The sequence below is a fragment of the Cavia porcellus genome, unplaced genomic scaffold, assembly GCF_034190915.1.
Source record: "Cavia porcellus strain 051 isolate PalLab524CR breed Dunkin Hartley unplaced genomic scaffold, mCavPor4.1 scaffold_12, whole genome shotgun sequence".
NCBI classification, from domain to species: domain Eukaryota; kingdom Metazoa; phylum Chordata; class Mammalia; order Rodentia; family Caviidae; genus Cavia; species Cavia porcellus.
Window position 1 is genome coordinate 48,359,592 of NW_026947495.1, and position 19,727 is coordinate 48,379,318.

A 19,727-nucleotide genomic window follows, 5' to 3' on the forward strand; every position below is an offset into this window, starting at 1 on the left:
GGAAAGACATAATACTTTTATACAACAGAGGACTACTCAGCTATAAGCAAGGAAAATCTTATGGCTCTTGTAGGTAAATGGATATAACTTGAGATCAAGCTCAGGGATAAAACAGTATAGAACCACTTAGGTAAATAGTGGGTTAACTCCCTGATCTAAAAACTAAAGGAGTTAGTGGCATACAAAATGTACAATGCACCCTGTGAAAGTGAAAGAGGAGGAATTGTCTAAAAAGGGAAGGCAGTGGACATTGTTAATCTTGCATCTTGATTTGAAAGCCATACTGTTTTTATCACTCTGTTTAGTTTAGATATATTCTGTTCCAGTTTGTCTACTTGTACTATATTTGATGGCATGGACAGCTATTCCAAAATAGCAGGATATACTATGGTAACCATTTTTAATTTCCTGTTAACTTAATATGAAGCCTTGCATTGCTTTCATGGTTTTGTTCTGACTGATTTTATCTGAATCTATTTTGTTTGATCACTGTCTTGACTGCTTTTATTCGAATCTGTCATGTTTGACAGTATCAAATCTGAAAGTATAGGCAACTATTCTGAAAACAAGAAGATTCACTAGGATACCCATTGTGGTTTGACAATTACCTCTTTTGAAGTCCTATAATATCTCTAATATCTCCAATGTTTTGTTCTAATTGATTTTGTTCTGTACTACTATGTTCAATTTCATTATGTCTGAGGATATGGGCAATTCTATTGAAGATAACAAGACATCATGGTAGCCATATTAGACCACCTTGCATTTTGGGTTGAAGTCATATACCATGTCCATCCTTTTGTTTTGACTGACCTGATTTTGTTTTTTTCTCATTTGGTTTTATTCTCTTCAAAAAAATTTTTTAAAAAAGAAACATAAAAAAATTTTTTTTTCTTAACTAGGAAGTGAAAAATGTTCATATTGTAGGTAAAATATTAATAAATAACACTGAATAAACAAATAGATATCAATTTAAGCATCTCAATACAAAACCTTAGTCAATAACCTTTAAAGAGCAAATAAATGATTTTTAAAAAACTACTCTTTGTAGGCTGGGGATTTAGCTCAGTGGCATAAGCACCTGCCTTGCAAGCAGGCGGTTGTGAGTTCGATCCCCGGTACAGATAAAAAGATAAAACAAATAAACAAAACAAAACTATTCTTTGTAGACAAGATTTCTGATATTATTCAGCTAGTCAACATACCCCACCTCTTTGGTAACTACCAACCATTACTAACAAAGAGTTGTTAAGTAACCAGATTTGTAGGTCAGTCCAGCATCATTAATTCAGAAAATTGAGATAAAGGTGTCTAGAAATCTCAAGATTCTGTACTCAAGGACACTACTGCAACTCCTTCAACATTAAAAGCCAAAAGACATTTATGTAGAACCACTATGTATGTTAAAGGCTGACTCAGAAACAAATACAAAGTAAAACAGCAGATCACAATAATAGATTTAAAGGAGCTGATGATGGAAGAGTTACCAAAAAAAAAAAAAAAAGGAAAGAAAAATTACAAAAGTACAACTGTGTTGCAATCATTTAGGAATAAAAATCCAATTGTGGAACCACTACTTTTGAGTACAGCACATCAGTAACAGACCTTGGAGTTTAGCCGTCATTTTATGCAAAAGCAAAATGTGGACAAAATTATTAAATTTCTCAATGAGAACTGTATAGGGTACAGAAGAGGAGTTATTGATTTTAATTATATATACTATTTTAGCTATTTTTCACCATCAAGAACACTTTAGAAAATCATTCCATGACAAAATAATATCCTTCTTATTCCATTCACTAGAAAAATATATATTTGGCAATTTAATGTTTTGTAGCAAATATTCCATATTTAAAACTTCATCTGTAAAGAATTATAAATATAATTTTTAAAAAGTGAAGTATTATTTATTTCTATTTTTCATAAACATAAAATAATCTGTAAAATAAAAAAATTAAATTAAAATGCTTCCTACTAATACAGGAATGTGTTTATCTCATTCAAGTTTTTTTTTTTTTTTTAAGAATGCATTATACCAAACCTCAATAATAAGGCACAAGATGACTTAGGCAAATACTAACAATACCTTACATAATTAATTAAAACTGGGAATATTTTCATATTAGAAATTTTCATTCTTTATAGCAACATAAATTTTGTTCATATTTAAGAGACACACAGTAAACTTTTATAATATTTTACATCAAGTATATCCATACATATAGTACACATACACATAATCTGTCTTAGTATCCATCTGTAAACCAGGATAATGGACCATGAGATGGTTATTTTAACTCTTAGAAACTAATTTTGGGCAAAGGATCCATAGCACTGGTAGCTAACCTTACCAGCAAGGACTCCTTTGTATGCTTTCACTCTATCACTGGCCAATTATTGTTAAGGTTTCATGTTACTGATTTATTAATTGAAAAGGTTAAACAAAAAGATAATTTTTTATAAGCATGGACTGCATGAACTAACAAGGGCTATTCCAGGGTAAAATCCAGAAAAAGCAAAAAGAACAGATGTTTCACCTAAGCATTAATCAACAGGTCATGGAGGACACAAGTACATTTTAATGAAGGGTATGAATACAAAATATTAAAATGATGGCTTTCTAAAACCTAGTTAATAAAGTATATTCACCACATGGGTTGATTGCAGAGCTAAGTGAAGAAGCTCCAGTAGAAAGGCCGCCTTTTGAAACTGCTGAGGCCACAGAGGGTGTAGAAGATGAAGTTGGTATAGTAGAGGAGGCTGTTGAAGATGGCAACCGTTCTCCCGACTCCATATCTATGACATGGAAAAAAAGTTAAATCTCAGTATTATAATTATTTTAAAGAATTAAACATATTTAAACTTTTTACCCACTTTTAGAAATATGAAATACATTTAGAAATTTATACATCCATCAGAAAGGTAAATTATGAACAAAAATAGTGCTATGGCTTGAAAATGTTATGTTCCCAAGGAAAGTCATGTTGGGGTTTTAATTTTTCAGTGTGGAAATGTTGGGAGATGAGGCTTTTAAAGAGATGATTAAGTCTAAACAGGCACTGACGCCTCTTTTGTTAAACTGCGCAGGAGTAAGTAAATTCTTATTTCCTTGGAAATGGATTAAATCTTGGAAGAGGAGGTGGTTAAAAAAGGCCACTCCACATGATTAGCTTTTCTGATCTTGAACTTCCCTACCTTAAGAACTGTGAGCTACATACAAACTTTTGGGTGACAATGTAATGAAAAAATGATTTATTGGTATGAACAATGCAAGAAAAATGTCAAAGATTATGGGGCTATAAATGATTTGATTCATTACTGATATTTTCCATGATTTAAAGCAGTGGTTCTAAACCACAAGTAATCTTGTTACATCCTTCCTCTCTACTAAAGAACATTTGGAAGTCATATTTGACTGTCACAACCAAAAGAGCATTTAGTAGGCATATCCTGGGATGTTGTTAAATACCTTACAATACAGAGGAAACTCCTTCAAATACACAGAATTATCAAGCCCAAACCATTAGTAATGAGAAGAGTGAGAAATCTGATCTAAGTATCAGAAACTATACCTAACTAATCAAAGCCTTAAGTTTTATTTCTATGTACAACTATAACAGTAAAATGATTCAAACTGATTTTGATGACACAAAGTCATTGAAATAAAAATAAAAATTATAATCAATGTATCTTCTGTGTCAGCATATATCCAAGAGGCTAATATCTTATATTTTGTCCAGACTGCTTAAAACTGATAATGTATAACGCACAATTAACATACAGCATAATGGGCACCAATACTGGGTAACATAAATTCATTCTTATTTTACTAAAATGATTATTTACTGGTAACGATCTTGAGAACAGACAAAACTAGGAATTTATGAAAATGACAGACCACAAATAACTTCTTCCCTGAATGATGCTTTCATGTCCTACAAAAGTCAATAATTAATTGTTAATGATAACTTTGTTCAAATGCATATATATATAATATTCCTACCTTGCATAATCATAGTTTATAAATACTGACAGCTGGTAAGTATAAACCTGAACAGGTGCAAATAAGGAGGGTAAGAAATGTTGGCTAACAAATGTAAACACGATCAGCTCCCTTTGTTTCAGTTTCACTAACTTTAGCATTAAAAATACAGCTACAGAGTGATGTAGCATAGTGTCATGACACTCACCTAGCACGTTAAAGTTAACTAAACATTTAGAAATATGATATTTCAAGATAGTAAGTAAAGAAAAACTAATCAAAAATTTCAAAAACTAATAAAAAAATTCTGTAGTAAACAGGAGGTTGTAGGAATAGCAGATGAGGCAGAAATACCTTATTAGACAGCAGAAAAACTTATTCTCTGAATACAATCATAGGAAAATGGTTCCATTTATACAATTTTTTAGCTATGTACGTTTTCAGAAAGTTATTTTAAGGAATTAAGTATAGCACACTGTGATTTTAAAATATGAATATATAAAAATAAACTGATTTCCTTTGTCACTTGACACATTACTAAATGTGTCAAGTTTTTAACATTTTAACTAAAATTAAATACCCACTACAAACAGTCAGCTAATTATACACTGAAACAGAAGCCAATTGGCAATCATATGCTCTGTGCTCTAGTCTGTGATCTGGTGCAAGTCTCAGACTGTCCTAAATACTTCTTTCTTAACCTTGCAAATGGTGCGACTGAATTAAACTAGGTGCGACTGAATTAAACTAGCTCTCAAGTCCTTATCAGTTCTCCAAAAACAAAATAAAAAACACAAAGTTTACACTGATAAAAATATTTAACAATTTGATTTCGTTTTTCCCTTGTCTTTCCTTTCTTTGGCAACAAGTTTATCTCCAAATACGTGTCATGCTAAATTATAGATTTCTGTTAAATCTTTTAAAAACTTACTCTTTTCTTGTTTATACCTCAAAAGACCTGATGGTGAGAAAATAATCCAACAGAAAAGCACCAGTTTTCATACTGCTTAGTAAATAATCTATTCAGGGAGTATACTTTTCCAGCCAAAGGATTAAGTATTCTTTTGCAGTGAGAGATCTGTGAGATTGAGGTTATCCTAACATACACAAAATACACAAGAATATTAAGGCAAGATTTGAGCAGGATTTAACATCTAGATATGTATAATCTATGAATTTAAATAATGATCAGACTTAGAAATTTCTAACAAGGATACAAAGATTAGAAAGAAAAGACAGACAATGGTTAACTGGGTAACTGATCCTTTTACCTACAAATGCAAGGGGCTCCAAAAAACAAGCCAAAGATTTAAGGGCTTAACAAACCAAACACTTTAATTGGATATCTAAAACAATCCTGAAAGCAACTGTGAGCAATACACAAGACTGAACAATTAAAGCAAATTATCAAATAGAAATCATGATGCTGTATGGAAAATATATGTACACTAAGAGGCCCAGTAAATAACAATCTAAGAACCACCTGTCTGATGAGCTAAAATAAAAACTTTAATGGGGAAGATGCAGAGCTTACATGACACGAAAAACAACATATGCACAGAAAAAAACAAAGGCTAGAGATTGTGAATACCAAGAAAAAATGAATTTTTCTCTCATGCCCTAACATTAGGTTTCTTTATATTACATTTTTCAGCTCAAAAGCCTTTGAAGAAATTAAGGTAGATTATATACTCACATACATAGGTAAAGATATATTTAAAGGATATCTACTGTAATATAACTGTAAAAGAAAAATATTTTCATTCAAAAGGAATTGCTATTAGATTTTTAAATTTTTACTACATTACTTGTTTAAAATATTATGTACTTGTTAAAAAGAATCATGTACGTCTATATTAGCTAATATGTTAAGTGAAAATAGCAAAGTGAGGAAAAATGAAAGCAGCGAGATCTTATTTGTGACTAAAGAAGAGAGAGAAGGATCCATTTAATACTTGTATATTCATTGAGTATTTCTGGAAAAAATACATAAAGAAAATGATAACTATTTTTACTATATTAAGCAAAGAGACTAGAGACCTGGATTCAGAAATGGAGTTATTTCTCACTAGATATCTATTGTGCCTCCTCAATGTTTAACATATGCATATATTAATGACAGTTAAACCAATAAAAACAAAAGTTTTTAATAGTTTGTTATTGTTAGAAATTATCCTTAAAAATATTCCACCAAGTCTTCAGCTACCTTTAAGCACTTCGGAACAGGGGCTCTGGCTCACTTGGTTTCATCGAAGCTTTTTTTTTTTAAGTATTAGAATTCTAAGTGAAATTTTGTTTGAAAAAGGTTCGCAAACTGCTCAAACAACTGGTTTAGTGGATATTTTCTCATTTCAGTATGTACTTACTGACATGACCATCTATCCAATCCTATTTACTGTAACTTCAAAATCTGAGAGCTTCCCTTCAAAGTAGGAGTCACATTCACTGTTCTCCAGTCTTTAATTTATAATTTTAAGCCTTCATGCAAGTTATCTTCAAACTAATTCCTATTTGCTGCAAAGTACATCTTCCTCACTCTGCATATCAAATATCCACATACTGACAGGTGTAGTCAATGACCTTTTAGAGGAGGAAATAAATTATGCAATGTATTATCTATCTACTATTCCCTTTTCGATTTCCTTGTGGGTGCTCAGTTCTTGTTTCCATCTTCATTTTCTTTTTACAAAGAGTAGACTTTAAAAGTGAAAAGGAACAAAGTAAGACAAATATAAAGTGATTGCCTCTACTCACATTAATAATTAGGAACCCACCTGGGGCAGGTTGAGAGTAACTAAATGATAAATTTAAAAGCTATAATAAAAAATATTTTCCCTTACGAAATCTAAAAGTTAATGGCATGAGCATCTCCTTTCTTCCTTGTTACCAAAATGCAGGAAGTGTCCTTCATTTCCTTAACCTTTCTACAGTCTTTTCACAGCTTACAATGGACATTATTCCATTGCCATTCCCTTTTTGCAATTTCAATCTATTGGATTCTTTTCAACTTTTCCCATATCATTAGAAAGAACAAAGCTTTTATTTTTGACTCTCCATTTTCATTTAGCTGCCTAATTTTTTTCTATTCTCATTTGCAACTACAATTATTAAAAATGTCCACATATCTGGTTTCCACTTTCACAGTTTCACTCACATTGGTATAGCCTTCTAAATTTATTTCTGTGGTTTCTATTTTCCTTTCACAATTTCACTCACTTCAGTACAGCCTTCTAAATTTATTCCTGTAATATGTCATTGGATGACTTTACTTTATAATTTCAGTGCTATAACAAGAAATAAAAATTAAAATCTAATTAAAAGCACCTGTGACCCTGACAGAAAAGAAGTCCATAAAAAGGATGCAGAATTCAACTAGGTGGTAAACAGAATTGTTGATACAGTTTAGTTGGCACTAATCTAAATGGGAGATTGCAAACACAACCAGATTGAAAGTTTATATGAAATGATATTTTTAATCTGGGAGGGAAATCAAGATATTACCTCCATTTGTGAGGTATGGACTTGAAGTCTGATAGAGGAGATAAGCATGAGCATGTGTATCCTCCAGACCATCTTATCCAACTGATCTCCAAATTATGTCAATTTTTACTTCCCCCATAAATTGTACATTGACTCACTTTCATCATCTTCATAGCTATCCACCTTTTTGAGTAGCAGCTTTCCCCTAGACAAAAGAGTCAACAAACTTATCCTATGGGTAGTGTTATGGTTGGGATTCAAAAATGTTCTCCCAAAGCCTCATTGCCTTGAAGGCCTGATTGCCAGCTGGTGGAATCTGAGGAACTGAATTGATCATGAGGGCTCTAACTTCAACAGTATATTAATCTATTGATGAGATCGTAATTCCTAGGATTATTGGCAAGTAATAGATTTTTAGGAGATGGAGCCTACTTGAAGGTAGTAGGTCATAAGTGTATAGCACTGGAGTTACTGCTCCCCTCTTGGATCCTTTTCTTGTATTGTTTCCAGGCTGTGAGGTGAGCAGCTTTTCTTTTCAAACTCTTCTGACATGTTTTAACCTCACCAAAGTCTAGAAGCAGAACAGCCAAGTGATTCTCTGAAACCACAAGTCAAAATAAATCTTTCCTACTTTTTTCTCTTATGTTACTTGGCCTCAACTACTGTAAATGAACAAACACAGGCCTACTTTTGTAAATAAAGTTATCAGTTTTTCACCACAACTGCAGAATACAGTGGTGTGACAAACCTTAAGGCCTACAAAGTCTAAACTATTACCAGATCCTTTCCAGTTGCTGCTCTATCAGTTGCTGGTAAGATTACTCATGGATTTTGATTACAAATTTACCTAAGTACTGCATCCCTCCTCACTCAAATTCATTCTTCACAGAGCAATTACTGTTAAAAATATAAATTAACCAATGGTACCTTCCTGTTTAAATCTTTCAATATTATTACAGAGTTACACTTAAGACAAAACATAATCACTGACAGGGTTTGCAAAGTTTTTTTTATTGACCTCTTTAGCCATGGATAACATAATTTGAATGTACATTTTTAGCTCAATTGTTATGACCAAAAACATGAATATAACAAATAAGGATACAGACAAGTATTTTCACAATTGAAACTGCAATTTTCCTTTACATTCTTACCAGTATGGTCCTAAAAAACTAAATGCATAAAAAATTAAAGATTAGGATATGGAGATGCTAACCCTATTGTCTTTTTGACTTTGTGTTTATATGTATATTTAATAATCTGAAAGACACTGAAATACAATCACCAAATTTTCAACCATACAATTTTAATTAAGTTGTTTATTATGTTAGGCAAAATAAAACTCACCATAACTAGACATACTAAAAAACACGATTCAAAAGGTCTGTTCAAAGTTACAGGTCCAAAAGTAGAACAAAGAAAAGATTGAGAAAACCACCAAATTATAGAAACACACACATGCATACAAAAGAAGTCAGAAATAAATGAACAATTTAACAATGTGGAAAAAACTGAGAATGTGTTTCAAACTCAATACTACTAGTATTGACAGTATTGTTGCTTCTTATAACTTCTGCTACTACTATCACCACCAACACTAAACTATTTTATAAAGTGCAAAGTAGTTTTACTTCACTACTTTAGTTATATCAAGTGAATTTGAAGTAGTTATCTTCATAATTATTCACTATAATCTTTACAAATGAGAAAACAAAAATATAGAAAAAAAACTTGCCATATTCAAAAGGTGCTAAGTATCAAAGGAAAAGTTTGGCTTAACTCCTTTATAAGAAATCACTGAATTATAATCTGTGCTAGTTAGAACAATATTAGAGCATCATGTTGAGTTCTGGACACTCACTGTTAAACTTTAAAAAATCAAAGAAAAGTAGACCATACACTGTGAACAATTAAAAGGTGACATGAAATAAGTTTTAAGAAAAAAAAGGGGGGAATATGGGGGATGTAGCTCAGTGGTAGAGCTAAGCACCTGTATGTATTTAGCATGGAAATGAACAGCAACAACAACAAAAAAAGGATTAAAAAAGTTAAATTCTGATTCACAAGGCTTGCTAAGTAATCTGAAATATCTATTCAAAGAGTATTACATAACTATTAAAAATTTTATTTTCTAATACTATTCAACACAAGGAAATATTCATGACATAAACTGCAAAAGGCATTATATTGTATGATCTAATTTTATTTTTAAAAAAGGAATAATACATGAATCTGTTTAAACAAATAAGACTGAAATGAAATATACTAAATATTTCGTGGTACATAAAATATTAAGATGGTTATCTCATAGTGAAATTATGAGTAATATGCATTTCTTACACTTTTCATTTAATTTTAATTCTTTAAATACATTAATTGTCCACATGTTAAAAAAGGAAAATAACTTCAGAATTTAAATCTAGAATAGGAAAAATTTGCATCACAAGATGATCAACAACCAAATAAAACCTGTCCTAAAAAATACTTTAGGAAGATGACTCAATCATTTGACTAGGATGGTCCAAAAGAGATGAATTAGTCACAGTCTCTGGAGCTTCATTTCCAGTTACTATTAACAAAAAGAATCACAAAATACAAATATCACTAAAAAAATTTTTCACTAAAAACTGTATGTTGTTGGAGAACCAATGTAATATTGGCTTATGGCAGTTTATTTTCCAGTAATCAAAGGCAAGATCAAGTAATAAAACATTCCTCTCAACTATACTTTTCCCTTAACAATTAATAAAAAGTGTGCTAAACTATGGACAGATATTTGAATATGTAATATCAATCAGTTGCTGATTATTTAAGAAATCATGAGCACACTTTAAACAAAGGGCAAACATAAAGTCTTAGTAACGAAACAGAATATCTAAAGAAGGACTGGGTTGGAAATGTGGCTCAGTAGTAGAGTGCTTATCTAGTCTTGCTTCTGAACTGGGAAAAAAACGCCAAAACCAAAAACTCACTGAGTGGACTTGATATCAAAATGAATTTGAAGAGAGAAGAGAAACTCTTCAAATCTGAACAACTTGGAGAATAAACACTTGTGAACAACAATAACTTAGGGAATTTTGAGTCACTAACATGTCAACAGAACTTTGAAAAAAAAAGGATAAAGGAGATGAAACTGAAAAATTGTTTGAATAAATAATAGCTGAACACTTTCCACTTTTGGTTAAACACATTAAAAACCCTAAAGATATCCAAAGCTGAGAAAACTTCAAACTGAATAAACTCAAAAATTTAAATCTAGAGAAAAATGGATAATTTTCAGCTAATTATGCTGATTTTACAAAGGATTCATATTTTGACTTTGAGGAAAAGAGTTATTACCACTTTGAGGAAAAGAACCAGGGAAATATAAATTTACTTCTCAAACTAAGCTAGAATTATGTTTTCTTTCTACTCTCTCTCTCCCCCCACCTTACCTTTCCTTTTCTTTCTTTTTGTTTCTTTTGTCTTTTCCTTTCTTTTCTCTCTTCTTTTCTTTCTTTCTTTTTTTTTTTTTTTTTTGTACCAGGAATTATGACCTCATACTTGCTAGGCAGATGCTGTGCCACTGAGCTTTATCACTGGCCAGAATTACACCATATTATTTCTTTCCTCTTGGTTTTTGTTTAAAGTGACCAATAGAAGCTGACTTGCTGGTGCACACCGAAGCTGCCAGCCTGGAGGAATGAGTTGGGCCAAGCCACGGAACCCCGCTTCAGCCTTGCTGACTGCCCTCTCTCACCGGAAGGGCACACGGCACCTACCCCACCTGAAGGAGAGAACTGGGCCAAGCTGCGGGAACCTATTCTGGCCTTGCCTGTGACCTTCTTTCGACCTGGACAGCACCAGCACTACTGCCACCACCTGGAGGAGGCAGCAGCCCTGCTGAAGAGGTTTGAGGCCTACTTAGGCCATAAGGGGACCTTCTATCAGCCTGGGGAGCTTTGCCATCCAAGTAGCTGGATGGTAACACCAATCCAATCCCTGGGAGAGTATGAGATCCTTGCTTTAGGGGCTTGTGGCCACACTAGATTGGGCTTAGTGGGATTTGGGATTCCCTGGACCACATCAGGAGGCCTTCTTTCCCTCAGGGGAGCTTTGCTGCCAGACGGGGGAGCTGTGTGGCTGGAGGAGGCTTTAGGTCTACCTGACAGGAACCTGGCAATTTACTTTTAATCTGGGAGCCTCAATACCTAAGGAGGGAGCTACACTACCAGAGGAGTCCCAGGAGCCCAGGACATAGACAATTTCCAACATGTCCAGGGGGAGCTTTGGAATAACACTTGAAACACGGAAATAAAGGAAAATGACGAAACAAAAGACCAAAATGCAGTCTTAAATATCCAGCCCATCCCAAGAAAGCCAAGGAGCCATGTACATGGAAGAAAATACATGCCATATGCCTGAAATACCTGAAATAATAATAACGGAAATAAAGAAGCAACTCCGGGAAGCTTTAAAGGAATTCAAACTAGAAATAATCTCTCAGGTAAAAGAAAAAATGATAAAAGAAATGGAGATGCTGAACATATCTAAAGAAGACACAGTTAAAAAACTGGAGAAACTAAACAAAAAGATAGAAACCCTGGATGAACAATGTAAGAAACAAACAGAATATATAAAGCAGATGCAAAGAGATATACAGGAAATCAAAAATTCCATTGAAAGCCGTAAAAACCACCTCAATGCATGTGAAAATAGAATTTCAGACCTCAAAAACAAGATTGCAGCCAGTGAACAGGAAAGATCATTTAAAAATAACAAGAAATCAGGAAATAATAATTCAACACTGGCAAGATGATGCAAAGAAAAACAACATAAGGTTGATAGGGATAAATGAAAATGAAGGGGACAACATAAAGGACGTCAAGAGGATATTTAGAGAATAGCTGAAAATTTCCCAAACATGAGATTGAAAACTGATATCAAGATCAATGAAGCATACAGAACTCCAAATAGCCATAACCAAAATAAAACTACACCCAGACATATAATAATCACATCCCAGAAATTGAAAAAAAGAATAGAATATTAAAAGCTGTCAGAGAGAAAAGACAGATCACCTATAAAGGAAAACCTATCAGAATCACAGCAGACTTCTCAGCACAAACAATAAAGTCAAGCAGAGCATGGAGTGAAGTATTTCAGATCCTAAAGGAAAGTGATTTCCAACCTAGACTGATATATACTAAAAAACTGTCCTTCAAAATCGATGGAGAGGGGCTGGGGATTTAGCTCAGCGGGATAAGCACCTGCCTGGCAAGCAGGCGGTCATGAGTTTAATCCCCAGTACCGGTAAAAAAAAGAAAAAAGAAAAAAGAAAAAATCGATGGGGAAATAAGATACTTCTATGACAAAGAACAGCTGAAGAACTTCATGATCACCAAGCCAACCCTGCAAAGAATACTGAAAGACAGTTTAGATACACTTAGGAAAATACCACTAAACAAAGCAGACAATTAAACAGAACAGAAAGGTAAAGTTGCACCAGCAGAAAGATAACATGCTAACAATAAACCAACATATAACAGTTATAACCATTAATGTAAATGGTCTCAATGCACCAATTAAAAGAAACAGACTGGCAGAATGGATGAAGAAACAAAATTCAACTGTATGCTGTCTACAAGAAACCCATTTAAATAACCCAAAAGGATACTCACAGACTGAAAGTCGAAGGATGGAAAACAATACTTCATGCAACAGGAACCGAACAAAAAGTGGGGGTAGCTATTCTGTTTGCACACAATGTGAACTTCAAACCAATAATGATCAGAACAGACAAAGAAGATCACTACATACTGGTTAGGGGAAACTTTAAGAGGAAGAGATAACTATCTTAAATATATATGCACCAAATTCCAGAGCACCCAGTTATATAAAACAAGTATTAACAGAAATAAAAAACCAAATTAGCAGTAATACAATTATAACAGGAGATCTTAACACACCATTGACACCAATGGACAGATCAACCAGACAGAAAATCAGCAAAGAAATAAAAGAACTGAATTGCACCTGTGAACAAATGGACTTGATAGACATATACAGAGTGTTCCATCCAACAACATCAGAATACACATTCTTTTCAGCAGCACATGGGTCATTCTCTAAAACAGACCATATATTAACTCACAGAACATATTTAAATAAATGCAAAAGAGTTGAAATTATCCCTTGCATGTTATCAGATCATAGTGCTATTAAATTAGAAATTAATGATAAAAAATACTGCAAAAATCCCACAAACACATGGAAACTGAATAACACACTCTTGAGAAATCAGTGGGTCACAGAGGAAATTAAAGAAGAAATGAAACAATACCTACAAACAAATGAAAACACAAATACAACTTACCGGAATCTGTGGGATGCAATGAAAGCTGTCCTCAGAGGAAAATTTATTGCACCAAGTTCCCACATCAGGAAAACAAAACGAATACAGATAAATAACCGGATGTTACACCTCAAACATCTAGAAAAAGAAAAGCAACTCAAGCCCAAAGCCAAAAGAAGAAATTATACAAATCAGAACAGAAATCAACGCAATAGAGACTAAGAAAACAATCCAAAAAAAATCAATGAATCAAAGAATTGGTTCTTTAAAAGAAAAAAATCGATAAGGCCCTAGCCAACCTTATTTAAAAAGGGAAGAGAAAGCTCAAATTCATGCAATAAGGAATGAAAAAGGTGAAATCACTACAGACCCTTTAGAGTTACAGAAGATCATCAACACTTATTTTGAAAACCTCTACTCTCAAAGGTTTGATAACACAGAAGAATTGGACAGATTCCTAGAAACATACTAATTACCAAAGCTAGGTCAAGAGGATGTAAAACTGCTGAATAACCCAACTTCTATTAATGAAATTGAAAACGTAATTAAGTCCTTACCTACAAAGAAGAGCCCAGGCCCAGATGGATTCACTGCAGAATTCTACAAGAAATACAAAGAAGAACTAACACCAACATTCCTCAAACTCTTCAGTGAAATTGAAAGTGAAGCAATCCTTCTTAAGTCATTCTTGGAAGCAAATATTACTCTAGTACCAAAACCTGAGAAGGAAATAATATTCTGGTACCAAAACCTGAGAAGCAAATATTACTCTAGTACCAAAACCTGGAAGCAAATATTACTCTAGTACTAAACCTGAAAGAGAGAACTACAGAGCAATCTCCCTAATGAAGACAGATGCAAAAATCCTCAATAAAATATTGGCAAATAGGATGCAGCAAATCATCAAGAAGATTATATACCATGACCAAGTGGGATTCATCCCAGGCATGCAGGGATGGTTCACCACACGTAAATCAATAAATGTAATCCACCACATCAATAAAACCAAAAGTAAGAATCACATGATCATTTCTATAGATGCAGAAAAAGCTTTTGATAAGGTCCAACATTCATTTATGATAAGAGCCTTGCAGAATATTGGAATAGACGATCTTTACCTCAATATAATAAAGGTCGCCTATGACAAACCAACAGCCAATATCATACTAAATGGCCAAAAATGAAGGCGTTTACTTTAAAATCAGGCACAAGATAAGGATGTCCCTTATCACTGCTCCTATTTAATATAGTACTGGAAATACTAGCCAGAGAAATTAGACAAGAGAGAAAAATAAAAGGGGTAAAGATAGGAAAAGAAGTTAAATTATCATTATTTTCAGATGACATGATACTCTACATAGAAGACCCCCAAAACTTCATTGAAAGACTCCTAGATATAATAAATAAATTCAGCACTGTGGCTGGATACAAAATCAGCACTCAAAAATCAATAGCATTCCTCTATACTAACAAGATAATCACAGAGAGAGAAATAAGAGAAGCCACACCCTTCACACTAGCAACCAAAAAAATGAAATATCTAGGAATTACTCTCACAAAAGAAGTGAAACAGCTATACAGGGAAAATTATAATACACTGAAAAATGAAATTGAAGATGATCTCAGAAAATGGAAAGACATCCCTTGCTCATGGATAGGAAGAATAAATATTGTGAAAATGGCCATTCTCCCAAAACTGTTATACAAATTCAATGTAATCCTGATAAAAACACCATCAACATACCTTATAGATCTCAAGAAATCACTCTTAAAATTCATCTGGAACGAGAAGAGACCTAGAATAGCAAAGACAGTTCTAAGCAGCAAAGGCAAGGCAGCAGGCATCACAATCTCTGACTTGAAGTTATACCACAAAGCAACTGTAGTAAAATCAACATGGTACTGGAACCAAAACAGAGCCGAAGATCAGTGGAATAGATTAGAAGATACAACCACAACTACAAACACACTCAACCACCTTATCTTTGATAAAGGGGCCAAACATGTTCACTGGAAGAATGACAGTCTTTTTAATAAATGGTGTTGGAAAAACTGACTCTCTGTATGCCGAAAACTAAAACTAGACCCATGCCTATCATCATGCACTAAAATAAAATCTAAATGGATCAAAGATCTGAATGTTAAACAGAAACACTATATCTATTGGAAGACAAATTGGGTAAAAACCTTGAAGACATAGGAGTAGGTAGAGAATTCATGAACAGGACTCAAAACGCACGGAAAATACTTCCCAGAATCAATAACTGGGATCACCTCTTATTTAAAAGTTTCTGCATGTCAAAAGAAATCTCCAGCATAGTGAAAAGAAAACCCACAACCTGGAAAAAAATCTTAGTGAACTGCCCCTCAGACAAAGGACTTCTGTCTAAAACATACAAAGAATTTTAAAAAATCAGACCCCCAAACTTCAAAGACCCAATCCAAAAGTGGGCATCTGAGATGAATACACAATTCTCAGATGAAGAAATACAAATGGCAAATAAATACATGAAAAAATGTTCATCATCCTTAGTCATTAGAGAAATGCAAATTAAAACCACACTGAGATTCCATCCCACTCCTGAAAGAATGGCCAGGATCAAAAAAACCACCAACAACAAATGCTAGAGAGGCTGTGGGGAAAAAGGAATTCTCCTGCACTGTTGGTGGGAGTGTAGACTGGTGTAACCACTGTGGAGATCAGTCTGGAGATTTTCAGAAAGCTGGGATTGGAAGCCCCATTTAACCCAGCTATACCACTTCTAAGCATATTCCCAGAACTGAAAACATCATAGCACAGTGATATGTGCAGCCATGTTTATAGCAGCATAATTTGTAATTGCCATATCTTGGAAACAACCTAAGTGTCCATCAACTGAGGAATGGATAAAAAAGTGTGGTATTTTTATACACTGGAGTACTATTCAGGTATAAAGAATGATCACATTGAGATATTTATAAATAAATGGATGCAGCTTGAGACCATACTCATAAGCGAAATAAATCAAACTCACATGTATAAATACCAAATAGTTTCCCTAGTGTAAGAAATGATACAAATACATAAAAGTATGTGGTAATCATGATTCCCAATTAATAAATATTGGTTTGAAGCCATACAATGTTTTCACTTATTAATTGGAATGGTTTTAATCTGAGTTGTTCGATTTTATTGTCTGTGATAGTACGAATAGCTATTTTGAAGAAAACAAGACATCATAACAGCTAGTGCTGATTTAATATCATCTTGTTTTGAAGTCCCATCGAGCTGTTGTTCATCTGTTTCCATTGGTTTTAACATGTTGTATCTTATTATATTTTAATATATGTGACAGTATAAACAAAATTTTTTATAGGCAAAGAGATAATATAGAAACCATTGTTCGTTTTGTTAGCTGGTTCTAAATACCCTGTAACACTTTCATTCTCTTGAATGATTTCATACTGTCTTGATATGTTTGAAGCTATAGTATACGAAGTTATACTCAAATATTTCAAGGAAATACACTATGGTAACTACTATTATGTCAGGTTATCTGGTGGTGAAACACTATGATGCTTAAATTGTTCTGTTCTGACCTGTGTTGTTCTGTTGTTATGTCTTCTTTTATCTCAATCTCCTTTTTTCCCCTTTTCAAAAAATAATTTATTTTTTCTTATTTTTTTAATTAAGGGAAAATAAATTTTAAAAATAGCGGGATATATTAACTTTTTTGTTTTCCTATTAACCCGATTTGAACCCCTGTATTGCTTTCCCCCATCTTGTTTTGTCTGATTCTACTCTATTCTGTTTTGTGTGATAGTATCAAGTTTGAGGGTACAGGCAACCACTCTGAAGACAGTAAGATTCACTATGGTGCCCATTCTGGTTTGACTATTATCTTCTTTTGAAGTCCTGTAAGGTCTCCAATGTTTAGGTTTTATTGGTTTTGTTCTGTACTGTTTTGTTCAATTTTATTGTAACTGATGATGTAGGCAATTCTTTTTAAGATAGCAAGAGGCATAATGGTAACCATTGTTGATCACCTGGTATTCTGTTTTTACATCATGTACTATGTCCATCCTTCTGTTCTAAGTGACTCTGTTTTGCTTTGTCACATTTGTTTTTTTTTTTTCTCTTCAAAAAAAAAAAAGTTAATAGGAACTGTGGGAGTAATAAAACCCAAAATGTGTAATTGTTATTGTAAAAAAGAGATGAAAAGAAGGTGATCTAAAGGATATAACTGCATGTATATTTAAGTATGTAAGATAGAAAACCATATTACTAAGTTTTTGTTGGATCACTGAACAGAACTGTTTGCAGTTTCACTGTTTGAATGTCCACTTTGTATGCTTTAATTTTGTAATTTTACAACTATTTCTAAGATGACAATATGTAATCTATTAACTAGTGATTTCTTTCTGTATATTTTTTCTTGAAATTCTGTATTATTTGTACCCTTTCACTGTTTTGTTTTGTTTTCTATTTAAACAAAAAAAGAAAAAGAAGCTGACTTCCTGCAATGTTAATGATTTAGGAGATAAAGAGTGGCAAAGCTGGCTTGGAGAAGCAGGCAGGACCTGTAAACTGCAAAATCCCTGGGCAATACCAGATGACTGGAAGGAGCCCACAGGTAAAGCATTTTTGCCAGCTTCCAGGAGGTGTGAAAGACATAAAGAGGATTGGACACTAAGAGGAACTTGCTATCATGACTCCTCAGGGTAGCCTGACCTGCATCTCACAAAAGTGCTGAGTATGCTTTTATTTTTACTTTTTATCCTTTCTCTCTTTGTTTAGTCCAAGTTTGCTCTGCAGAGCTAGTTCTTCCATCCCTTGACATCTCATTTTCAAACAAACTTTTGGTATAGTCTTTGGCTTGTGTCATCCAATTCCTTGTTTAAAACAAAAAGAACCTGAATACTTTTGGCAAGCCATTTTTAAAGGAATTATCCTACATTAATGTTTTTCTAAACTTAGGGAAAAAATTCACAAATTCAAGGATTTAAAATAATGTGTAGCAAAACCATATTTTAAATGGTTTTTGAATACTAAATTTACCTATATAGCTAAGAATTCTTAATAAGAAAATACAGATCAAAACAGATAAAAAGTATATAGCTCTCTACTTTTGATTAACTTTTCAATCTAAGCCTTAAGGAGCAGTCCAATTATTTTATACAAAATTTTTACTTAGAGTGGTCCAAAACAATGAAACACTATGCCCAAATCCTGGAAGGTTATTAGCACAGGTAAGATTCATTTAACCTAAACTAAATCTTATCACTAAACTAAATCTTCATCTTATTGAATTTCTCTAATACCTACAAATACAGCTATTGGCTTTTATATATAGGTATAATTAGTATCTCAATTTATTTCTTGATTTTTCTTCTTACCTCACAGGTCATCTAAGTGTTCCTTCTCTCTCCATAAACTAACCCTCTAAAAATTTCATTGTGATGACACATATTCTTCTACCCTTTCCCATAGCAACAACAGAATTCAGCAGGAACTCTTTAGGATGACTTTAGAGACTTTCTGACTTCTCAAAACTTGCTTTTTGGTTGCTTTGATACTTTGTTTCAGGGATTTGGACTGAACACAGAATTTCACCTTGGCACTTGCCAGGGTTGTTATGTTTTGTTTTGTTCAGACAGGGTCTTGCTATGTAGTTTCAGCTAGCCTTGAACTCACTATGTAGTCCTGGCTGGTCTTAAACTCACGGGGATCCTCCTGCCTCATCCTCCCCGGTGCTGTGATTACAGGTTTGAGCCACCATGCTCAGCTGATCATCTGGTTTTCCCAAATTCTTGTCTCAATTCCTACTGTAGTCCTCTCTTTACAATGTTCTTCATTCCTCCTCACATCCACACATCAAATGCACCATTTTTCAAACCTATGCTAGAATGCCAGCCCATAGTTTTATCTGATTATCCAAGCTGAAAGTCATG

The 19,727-nt window shown here is 33.4% G+C and overlaps 2 protein-coding genes across 25 annotated transcripts in view; one reads left to right on the top strand and one right to left on the bottom strand.

Moving 5' to 3' along the window:
* Window positions 1–19,727, bottom strand: part of Baz2b (bromodomain adjacent to zinc finger domain 2B) — a 277,553-nt gene that overhangs the window by 130,574 nt on the left and 127,252 nt on the right. For all 24 annotated transcript variants that reach the window (XM_013142413.3, XM_023561153.2, XM_013142411.3 and 21 more), the window contains one exon: window positions 2,650–2,796. In XM_013142413.3, coding sequence (XP_012997867.1) covers window positions 2,650–2,794 — 145 coding nt within the window. In that variant the 5' untranslated portion in view covers window positions 2,795–2,796. The remainder of the gene's footprint in view (window positions 1–2,649; window positions 2,797–19,727) is intronic.
* Window positions 3,012–19,727, top strand: part of LOC134478239 (histone-lysine N-methyltransferase 2B-like) — a 173,760-nt gene continuing 157,044 nt past the window's right edge. The window contains exons 1-2 of the mRNA XM_063258741.1: window positions 3,012–3,089; window positions 11,129–11,352. Of these exons, the coding sequence (XP_063114811.1) occupies window positions 3,012–3,089; window positions 11,129–11,352 (302 nt within the window). The remainder of the gene's footprint in view (window positions 3,090–11,128; window positions 11,353–19,727) is intronic.